The sequence below is a fragment of the Plecotus auritus genome (assembly GCF_963455305.1).
Source record: "Plecotus auritus genome assembly, chromosome: 9".
In the NCBI taxonomy this organism is placed as follows: Eukaryota; Metazoa; Chordata; class Mammalia; order Chiroptera; family Vespertilionidae; genus Plecotus; species Plecotus auritus.
In genome coordinates, this window is record NC_137783.1 from 136,021,364 (window position 1) to 136,032,011 (window position 10,648).

The 10,648-nt window shown below is 52.1% G+C and overlaps 1 protein-coding gene across 1 annotated transcript; it reads left to right on the top strand.

Moving 5' to 3' along the window:
* Nucleotides 1-599: 599 nt before the first annotated feature.
* Nucleotides 600-10,188, top strand: SSRP1 (structure specific recognition protein 1). The gene is made up of 17 exons (XM_080688190.1): nt 600-759; nt 1,257-1,395; nt 1,781-1,966; nt 2,587-2,692; nt 2,956-3,146; nt 3,249-3,479; nt 3,618-3,721; nt 3,815-3,943; nt 4,206-4,427; nt 5,135-5,207; nt 5,617-5,755; nt 5,880-5,925; nt 7,763-7,892; nt 8,304-8,474; nt 8,641-8,729; nt 9,246-9,432; nt 9,697-10,188. Exons 2-17 carry the CDS (start codon nt 1,342-1,344, stop codon nt 9,766-9,768), a joined length of 2,130 nt encoding a protein of 709 aa, XP_080544316.1. The 5' UTR covers nt 600-759; nt 1,257-1,341; the 3' UTR covers nt 9,769-10,188.
* The last annotated feature ends 460 nt before the right edge of the window (nt 10,189-10,648 follow it).

Here is a 10,648-nt window from a genome sequence, read left to right on the forward strand (position 1 = left end):
CGGCACTCTCAGGCTGATGCGGTTTCAAATTAGTTTTGGCTCCAAGGTGAATCTGACGCCAGCACTTGAACTTGACACCAGCCTCTTCCTGGCGACCCATACACTGTGGTTAGAGATGTGAGGTTTTTGGGCGCAGACAGTGAACTCATCTCCAAAAGGATCCAATCCCATGTGATCCAGGGGAGAGCAGGGCAGTCACGGCGACACCAACACCCGCATTCTCTTCGCAGCCAGCGGGAGGGGTCATTTCTCTCCACAAGTCAAAGTAGTTTTCTTCTTGTCCCATAGACTTCTTTCCACTCCACAGAAACCACTATTATGCAGAAGAGAGGGACCCACATCCATCTAACACACGCATTTGTGGAAAGTCTGCTAAAGGAAAACTACACATTTTCTCTTTAGAACCTAGTCCTTCACTGAAGCAGTGTCTGTAATTTTCAAAGAGCCCTACGCGGTCCCATTTCCTCGTCTGATGCCACGCGGATGGGACTTCCTCGCCGCCGGGATGCGCTCAGGTCCTCCAGACCCACCGACGCTCTATGTGATCGCTTCGCAGGCCGGCCGGGCTCGCGTCTCTCTAGCCAGTTCATCCTCTCTATGATTTGGAGTCAGCTTCCGGTGGCGGGACGCTGGGCGGCGCACGCGGGAAAAGCTTCCCCAGTGTACCCCCTCCACCCCGTGTCCCCGCCCCCTCCCCCGCGTCCCTCAGCGCGCCCACCGCCCGCACCCGGGCCGTCGCGAGGCCTGCTTCTAGAGGAGGTGGGTGGTCGTCGTCCCGGTGCTCCAGGAGGGTCGAGTCCTGCTCCCCCGCGGAACACTCCAGATGGGCCGTTCCGCGTTCGAATCCGCGGGCAGCGGGCTCATCCACTTTGTGGGGAGGGGGGGACCCGGGTCTGGGGCAGCGACGCAGTGGGAACGCATGCAGTTGCTGGGAGGGGAACCCTGCATCCTGAGCTGGGTTTGGGCGCGGGCGAAGTGCGGGCTCCGGCTGGCCTTGGGGTACCGCTGCTCGTTGCCATGACGCCCGGTGGAGCGCCCAGAGCCTGTGTATGGTTGGGGTGTAAGCGCTACTCCAGGCCCAGTTCTCTGGTCGGGGCTGGGTCTGGCCCCTCGAGGTCTGCGAAGCCCACCTGAAGGCTCCCAGGCAGAGAAGATCCTCAACATCGCAGGCACAGCCATGGGTTGCCACCTGGCCCCATCCGTGGGCAGAGTGAGGTGTTGCCTTTCATGCTCAGGTGTCTCCCTCTTGAATTCAGATTTCCAACCTGCTGAGTGAGTATCTGCACACCTATCCAGGATTTGGGGCTCAGCTCCCAGTTGAGGCCAAAAGGGGCAGTTAGCATGGCGGAAACACTGGAGTTCAACGACATCTATCAGGAGGTGAAAGGCTCCATGGTAAGAAGGGCTTGCGCTTTTGGTAGAGGTGGGGAAGCGGGAGCGGAGCAGACTTTCTGTCCATTCACAAGGGCTCACTTGGATTGTGTTGCTACTTTGGAAAAGGAGTCAGAGTGTCATGTACTTGGTGTTGCCCCAACAAAAGATGACAGTGAGAAAGTACACGAGTTACAGGGTCTCAGAGTTTGAAGGGACCATGCCTGCTGTTCAATCCAGAATCCTGAAACTCAGGACCTGCAAGGGTTCTGGATGCCAGAGCCAGGATTAGAATCCGGGTTTACTGGCTACTTGTTTCTTTTTTGCTGGCCTCATCACTTCAGCTGTTGCTTCTGGATTGATATCTGGCCAGCCTATATTGATGCATTTGGACCCATTTTTCCAACAGAATGATGGTCGGCTGAGGTTGAGCCGCCAGGGCATCATCTTCAAGAACAGTAAGACGGGCAAAGTGGACAACATCCAGGCTGGGGAGTTGACGGAAGGCATCTGGCGCCGTGTGGCTCTGGGCCATGGACTTAAACTGCTCACAAAGAACGGCCATGTCTACAAGTATGACGGCTTCCGAGAATCGGTGAGGTGTCCTCTTGCCATAAACCCCCCTTTTATGGTGCCAACTTGTTTCATTTTAATCTTCTAGAGAGAGATGGGTCTCCTTCCTGTGGTAGCCACCCACTTGCTGGTTTGAGCTCCGTAGAGCAGGGCCATTGAGGCCACCATGCAATTAGTGTTCAGCTTTGGGTGTCAGAGTCTGGAGTGTCTTTGTGCCTTGACTTCTGGAAGATTTTCTGCCTTTTTTTTTTGTTTTGTTTCTGCTTGTTGCCTTTATCCAGGTGCAGAGTCTTAGTTTGATGCATTAGTTCAAGTTTTGTTTTTCCATTTTGAACTGCCTGAGTTGAAGACTTTACTTAATTTTAATGTTCACTTTCATTAAAGCAATATCTGCACAAAGATAGCACTGTGAGGCCCATAACCACGAGCTGTCAGTTCCTTACTCTACTCTTCCCCTCTCAGAGATCCAGTCCCCAGAAACAACCTCTTACAGTGTTTTATAGCTGAGATTCTAGATCAGCATGGATTTTTCTGATAAAAGGTATATTGGGGCAATTTCTCAGAAATAGATAATTCCAGAATGTTCAAGCTGTGTTAAAACCATCAGTGTTACTGGGATTGTTCTCTCCGCTCCACCCACAGGAGTTTGAGAAACTCTCTGATTTCTTCAAAACTCACTATCGCCTTGAGCTCATGGAGAAGGACCTATGTGTGAAGGGCTGGAACTGGGGAACGGTGAAGTTTGGTGGTGAGTCCTGGGCCAGGTTGAGGTTTGGGGAGAAGGTAGGATGAAGGGTGGCAGCCTTTAACATGTTTCACTCTTTCTGTCACTGTCTCTGATTTCCTCTCAGTTTGTAATTCATCATGTATTTATCAAGGACCACTGTGCCCGGTCTTGTGGGTACAGTGTGAACAGAGTAGCCCTGTCCTCAGGGAACTTGTGTCTGGTGGGAATGTGGTTTATACAGACTTGAGGGGAGGAGCTGTGGCTTAATAGCCCGTTCCCCACAGGGCAGCTGCTTTCCTTTGACATTGGCGACCAGCCGGTCTTTGAGATACCGCTCAGCAACGTGTCCCAGTGCACCACAGGCAAGAATGAGGTGACACTGGAGTTCCACCAGAACGATGATGCAGAGGTCTCGCTCATGGAGGTGCGCTTCTACGTGCCTCCCACCCAAGAGGATGGCGTGGACCCTGTTGAGGTGAGGCCTCCCCTGGTCACCTTGGGGGCAGATGGTGCTGAGCAGGCCTGGCTGGCCTGGGAACAGGACCTGCTGCTCCATTACCAGTGTGTGCTTTCGCAGGCCTTTGCCCAGAACGTGCTGTCTAAGGCGGATGTGATCCAGGCCACGGGAGACGCTATCTGTATCTTCCGGGAGCTGCAGTGTCTGACTCCCCGAGGACGGTACGACATTAGGATCTACCCCACCTTTCTGCATCTGCACGGCAAGACCTTCGACTACAAGATCCCCTACACCACGGTGCTGCGCCTCTTTTTGCTACCCCACAAGGACCAGCGCCAGATGTTCTTTGTGGTGAGCAGAAATCGCTGGGAGTGGATTGGTCTGGTTTCTGCCCGAGTCTGGCAGATGGATTTCACTGGGGTTTAGTTAATCAGCAAGTTCTCGTGGGGCTTCGACTGGTGCTAAGCCTTGTTGGCTCTTCCTTACCAGATCAGCCTGGATCCCCCCATCAAGCAAGGCCAGACCCGTTACCACTTCCTGATCCTCCTCTTCTCCAAGGATGAGGACATCTCCTTGACTCTCAACATGAATGAGTGAGTGCTCCTTCATGCCTGCCCCTGTCTGCAGGAGATGGGTGTGCATTAGGAGGCAGCTGTGCTCGTGATCTCATCTTCCTCTGTTTGTAGGGAAGAGGTAGAGAAGCGCTTTGAGGGGCGGCTCACCAAGAACATGTCGGGATCCCTCTACGAGATGGTCAGCCGGGTCATGAAGGCACTGGTGAACCGCAAGATCACAGTTCCGGGCAACTTCCAAGGGTGAGCATGCAGGCCCTGGGTCCTGGGTGCGGGGATGGGCTGTGCCAGCTCTCCTTGGTAAGCCCCTCCTGGGATGGGAGCGCAGCTTCTCAGAGGCCTGGTTGGGTCGTATCTTGATGGTGTCAGTCACCTTCATTAGAGCAGCTTTGTGAGGTTCATTCACTTGAGGGCCTGAGCAGATGTACTCCCGAGAGATGTACTCTGTGGCTCTGTGCAACCTGCTGCCTCAGGCACTGACGGGGCTCCCTGTGCCCTCCACCAGGCACTCCGGGGCCCAGTGCATCACCTGCTCCTACAAGGCGAGCTCAGGACTGCTCTACCCGCTGGAGCGGGGCTTCATCTACGTCCACAAGCCACCGGTGCACATCCGCTTTGATGAGATCTCCTTCGTCAACTTTGCCCGTGGCACCACCACCACACGCTCCTTTGACTTTGAAATTGAGACCAAGCAGGGCACTCAGTATACCTTCAGTAGCATTGAGAGGTGAGAGCCACTGCCAGTCACTTCCTGGGTATCCTGGTCCTTACCCAGCCTTGATTGGGAGGCTTGGGAACCTCCCCCTCCACCCCCCCGCCGTTGGCCTGTGACTCGTCCCTGACTTCATGCCTTGAGCAGAATTTTTCTTTTGCTTCCCTGGGATTTGGTTCTTTTCCTTGAAGTGCTCAGCCTTTGAAAGCCTCTGCATTGTTGTTTTTTTTTTTTTCTGTTCTTAACAATATTGTTTCCCATATTATTAAAGCTCTTGTTCAGTACTAGCCTTCTCCTCCTCCACTCCCCCCATGATGGAAATGCTATCTTTCCCTTTCCTGGAATGAGCTCGGTGCCCGAGAACACAGCAGCTAATGTTTATCGAGTGCTTGCTGTTTCACACTTAATCCTCATAACAACAGTGAAGTATGAAATACAGACCGGTCAAAAGATGACATCCCCTCCCCTGGCATCCTCCCCCTACTCGGTGCACCCCTCCCCACCTTTTCTTTCTCAGAACTCTTGAGAGTACAGGTTCCTCTTTCAAGACTACTGTCAGACTCTTTCCTGCTGTCCTCCGAGGGTCTCTGAGCTGTTGGGTTGGATAACGTGGTCAAGAGCTCCAGGCCCCACAGTCTGTCCCGGCCCATGGTGTCCGAACAGCGTGTAGGCCTCTTCTCGTTGGCCCTGCCTGTCTGGTAACTGTGCATCTCCCCCCACAGGGAGGAGTATGGGAAGCTGTTTGATTTTGTCAATGCAAAAAAACTCAACATCAAAAATCGAGGATTGAAAGAGGTACCGCTGTGTGTGGAAAGGCTGAACCTCTCCCGTTCTTTCTGTGGTGGGGAAAGGGGCAGGGGTTCTTTCAGCTTTTTTTCACTCTCCCTTCTCTTCTTACCCTTATAGAAGAAAGAGGTGCGTGTGACCCTTCCCCCTCCTGATGCAGGTTTCCTCGCATGACCTTAGATCAGTCTCTGCCGCCCCCAGGAGCCCCCAGTGGGGCTGGGAGAGGGAGGAGCTTGGACTAACCCAGTTGGCAGGAAGTTTTCGGGGCATAGGCCCCGCACGCTGGCTGTGTGTGGACAATTCAGCCCCAGCTGGGGCCTGTTGCTCTGATCTTACAGGCATGGGGGCGTGCTTTTGAGTGTGCAGGGCTTCTGGCACCTGGGCGAGTGGCCCTTGCTCCCATCTCTTCCCTGCCTAGGGCATGAACCCAAGCTACGATGACTATGCTGACTCTGATGAAGATCAGCACGATGCCTACTTGGAGCGGATGAAGGAGGAGGGCAAGATCCGGGAAGAGAATGCCAATGATAGCAGCGATGACTCAGGAGAAGAAACCGGTGGGCTAGCCTTGGCAGTGCTGGGGCGTGGGGCTGTCAGACTCTTCCAGCCAGAGCCGGGCGTCTGGGTCAGGGGAGGGGATTTCCATGGGTCAAAACTGACGAACCCTGTGTTCCTTTTCAGATGAGTCTTTCAACCCAGGTGAAGAGGAGGAGGACGTGGCAGAGGAGTGAGTTTTGGGTCCACCTCATGGGGGTGGCTTGTGAGCTTAAAGGGACCAGAGATTTCTGGCCATTTCTTGCGTCCCCAGCATAAGCTACTAATCCAGGGTAGAAAATGACCTTCAAGGAGGTGATAGATGGAGATGATGCTTTGAAAATGGTCAAGTGTAGCCCTAGCTGGTTTGATTCAGTGGATAGAGTGTCGGCCTGCAGACTGAAAGGTCCCAGGTTCAATTTCGGTCAAGGGCATATGCCCGGGTTGTGGGCTCGATCCCCAGTAGGGGTGTGCAGAAGGCAGGTGATCAATGATTTTCTCTTCTCATTGATGTTTCTCTCCCTCTCTAAAATCAATATATATATGAAGAAAAGAAAATTGTCAAGTGGAAATGCAAGGCACGTTGTGAAGCCAGAAAAGTGTAGTGGGAGAGGCTGTGCTGAGACTCAGCCAGTGCTCCCACTTACCAGCCAGGAGTCCTTAGGTCATTGAATCTCAGCTTTTCCACCTGTGAAATGGCAGTAGTGCCCCCATATTGATCAAGACTTTTGATTGCCAGTGTCAGAAATATGTTACAAACCGACTATAGCATGAAAGGGAATTTTGTGAGTTCTTGTAAATGGAGAGGCCAAGGGATAAGATTGGCTTCAGGCACCTGGATCAAGTTGCTCAGAAGCTGTGGGAAGTGTGTTTCTGTTCCTTCTGATTTCCATATTTTTATTGATTTCAGAGAGGAAGGGAGAGGGAGAGATAGAAACATCAATGATTAGAAAGAATCATTGATTAGCTGCCTCCTGCATGCCCTTTACTGGGGATCGAGCCCACAACCCATGCATGTGCCCTTGACCGGAATCGAACCTGTGACCCTTCACTCTGCAGGCCAGTACTCTATCCAGTGAGCCAAACCAGCTAGGGCTGATTTCCTTATTTTAGATAGGTTTGTTTGCCCTGTGCAGTGCCAAGTGACCCTCAGAAGCTCTGGGCAGGCTTAGTCCAACTGGTTTAACACCAGGAGTACCTCTGCTCTGGGCAGCAGAGAGCAGGGTGGTTACGTGGCCCTTCTGAAGCTGAGTTATGAGCATGTGCTCTGATGGGCCAGAATTAGGCCATGCACCCACCCTTAGTGCCTGCGGTTGGGTGAGCCTATCCTGAATGGCGGCACAGTGGCTCCCAACAGAAAACGGGGACTTTTAATCCAAAAGAATTGGAATGAATATTGGGAAGAAATAGAAAAGAAAGTCTACAGGAGCCCACTACCCGTGCTTGCCACATGCTTGTTCATAGTCATTGAGAAAAGGCTCATGAAAACGCCTTGAAAACTTCAGCACCATGCAAGTATAGGTGGTTCTCTCTTCAGCATTCTGTGTGTATCAGATAGGACTGTTAATTACATGGGTATGTACAGGGTTAGGCCGGAACTGGTTTCCCCCACTTTTTCTAGTAATTATCTCTTTACTAGAAAGACTACAGGGTTGGTTAAGATGAGTAACTCAAAGGAAGTGGTGAAGTGGACTTGGGGCATGTTGATGAGACAGAATTCCTGTCCTCAGGAGCTTGGGGATGGAGTGGGACTTGGGTTAGGCTGTGGCCAAGGAGAGCAGCTGAAGCCCCTTTGCTTTCCTTTGATTGAATCACCAGATAGCCCATTGCTGTGGCTGGGCCTGGAGAGGTGGTGGTGGAAGCCACCTCAGCGAAGGGGAGGAAGCAGAGTTGGAGATGGTGGTGGAGGCTGTGTGGTCCTCCTCCCATTCCCCTTTCTCAGCAGGTGTCTTTGGACTTATTTCTTCCTGATCTGGGGCCATGGGGGTCCGCCCTCCCTCCCTGAGTCTCAGCCCCACTCTCCTTGGCAGGTTTGACAGCAACGCCTCTGCCAGCTCCTCCAGTAACGAAGGTGACAGTGACCGGGATGAGAAGAAAAGGAAACAGCTTAAAAAGGCCAAGATGGCCAAGGATCGCAAGAGCCGCAAGAAGCCTATGGAGGTGCTGTCTCTCTTCTGAATGGGAGGGTGCTGGGTGGCCATTCTCTGACTTCTGTCACCACCAGTGGGGCCTGTCGATTAGTTCTCCTGGGGCTGCTTTTTGTAGCCTGTGATTTTGGCTTTGAGGAGTATCTTGGAAATATTCCTCTCTGGTCCTTAACATAATTAGCTTCTGGAATATCTGAATAGGAAACAGGCTTTATTTGTTCCAGGAGACCAAAGGAAGGGGGCCCTAATGAGCTGGGCACTGGGGTGCAGAGGGGAGGAAGAGTGTAGGGAGCTCTCAGTGTAGTTTGATGCTGTTTAGTCCTTTCTCCATTTTGTCCCCAGGTAGGTGACCCAAATAATTTTTTTGGGAGAATGTAGGGGTCTGTGGGATATAGGTGGCTGAAGGCATTGGGTGGTTATGCAGGTGAAGAAGGGCAAAGACCCCAATGCCCCCAAGAGGCCCATGTCTGCCTACATGCTGTGGCTCAATGCCAGCCGAGAGAAGATCAAGTCAGACCATCCAGGCATCAGTATCACTGATCTTTCCAAGAAGGCAGGCGAGATCTGGAAGGCAATGTCCAAAGAGAAAAAAGAGGTGAGTAGACGCAGAGATGAGGGGTGGTGAATCTTGTAATTGAGAGAGGGGGCAGGGGCCATTGGCAGAACTTTTCTGTAAGGGTTTTGCCTGTATCAGGGAAGGTATCTCATTCTCTGTTCTCTCTCTACCCCCCCCTCCCACGGTGTGTGTGTGTGTGTGTCAGGAGTGGGATCGCAAAGCTGAGGATGCCAGGAGGGAATATGAAAAAGCCATGAAAGAATATGAAGGGGGCAGGGGTGAGTCTTCTAAGAGGTGAGTGTTGGGAACAGAATGGCCCAGTAACTGCTTTTTTTGGCAAATATTTTTGCAGGTCGAAGTTGAGAATTAGGGTGTTAAAGGTAATAGAGATGCCTCTGACTGCAGTATCAAATGATACTTCTCAAATCTGGGTAGGCAGTTGCCCACGTATGGGTAACGTGCTAGGGAATTCCTCATCACTGGATGAATATGGCCCATTTTCCTAGAGGGTCAATTTTCTATGAAGCTATGGAATATTTAAATACATGTTATTATAGATATCATTCATGTGAATTAGTTTTTAAAGATAAAGCAAGAGGTGTCAAATAGGTATAAATAAGTTTTGCCTGCATCCAGGTTATGACCCCTGAGTCTTCTGCTTTTCCTTGGGGCACTTGGGGCTGACATGGCTGGCTGTTGACGATTATAGTGCAGTATGGCTGGGACCTAGAGAGGCCCTGTTAAAGCTGGGGGGAGGTTTGGCCTTGATGAACCTGAAGGCCTAGCCCCTTTGCCCTCTTGCTAATGTAGGGACAAGTCAAAGAAGAAGAAGAAAGTAAAGGTAAAGATGGAAAAGAAGTCAACACCCTCTAGGGGCTCATCATCCAAGTCCTCATCAAGGCAGCTCAGTGAGAGCTTCAAGAGCAAAGAGTTCGTGTCCAGTGATGAGAGCTCTTCAGGAGAGAACAAGAGCAAAAAGAAGAGAAGGCGGAGTGAGGTGCGGCGGGAGTTTGGGGGCGGGGGGCCTGGCAGAGGGATGGGCATCTGAGTTCGGGGTGGGAGGTGCCAGATGTTTCTGGGCTGAGGTTTGTGGCTGGTCCATAAGAGTAATGGGTTGGAGTGGATAGGTGGAATTCTGGCGTTCTGAAGGCTGGTGGAGTTTAGGGATGGAGATAGGGAATGGGCGCCCTTCACCACTAAAAAGTGCTAGGAGGGCTACTGGGATTCTACCTTTCCCCTTAAGAGACATTTGGTTTTTCAGGACTCTGAAGAAGAGGAACTAGCCAGCACTCCCCCCAGCTCAGAAGACTCTGCATCCGGATCTGATGAGTAGAGAGGAGGAAAATTCTCTCTCCTTGGGCTTGTCCTGTCACCGCCCCAGCCTCCCCACCCACGTTTTTGTACCAGTTTCTCATACGAAATGTAGCCTGTGCCATCAGAACAAGCTCTCCTGGGGGGATGCACTTCACTGGGACAGCAGGAGGTGTCTTACTCCCCTGCTGCTTCACAAGGATGGCTCTTTATAGTTTGGGGAGAGATTGGGTGGGAGGCAGGGCAGTGCCGGGTTCAAACTCTTGTCCTCCTTTCCCGACCTTAGGGATATCGCTGCTTGTCCTGTTCAAGTTGCTGCCACAGGGGTCATGTGAGGTCAGGCCTGTAGCTCCTAACTGGGACCTATTTCTACTTTTATTTTGTATTTCTGGTCTGTGAGAAAAATCATTTAATAAAGGGAACTGACTTTGGAAACCATGTCCTTATGCCTTCTCTGTAGCCCTGTTGTATTGCTCTCACTGTTGTTGGTGATGTTTACCACACCGCTCTCACTGGGCAGGGCCCTGCTGGCCAGCTGGGAATCAGGTCTTCAGGTACATCCTGTTCCCGGCTGGACAAGCATTGGTTTTCACCCTCTTCTGCCGGGATGGGCCACCGGAGAGTCCAGAAATGAGAGCTGATCTGATTAGGAAGCCTCTCTCACAGTTCCACTCCATTAGCCAAGCTGAGGGGAGGCGGCTACTGGCTCCATCCTTAATCACCTAGGAGGCAAGGGTCTTGCAAGCTTCAGTTAATGGAATCAGGATTGACTGGCCTCTGCCACCAGGAGAGTGGAAACCTGAGCCTGGACAGTTGGATAAGCGGGGTGGGGGTGGGGTTACGGTCTGATGGGGTGCAGGAAAGGTGTGGAATACCAGTGGAGCTTGGGAGGAAAAGGGGTG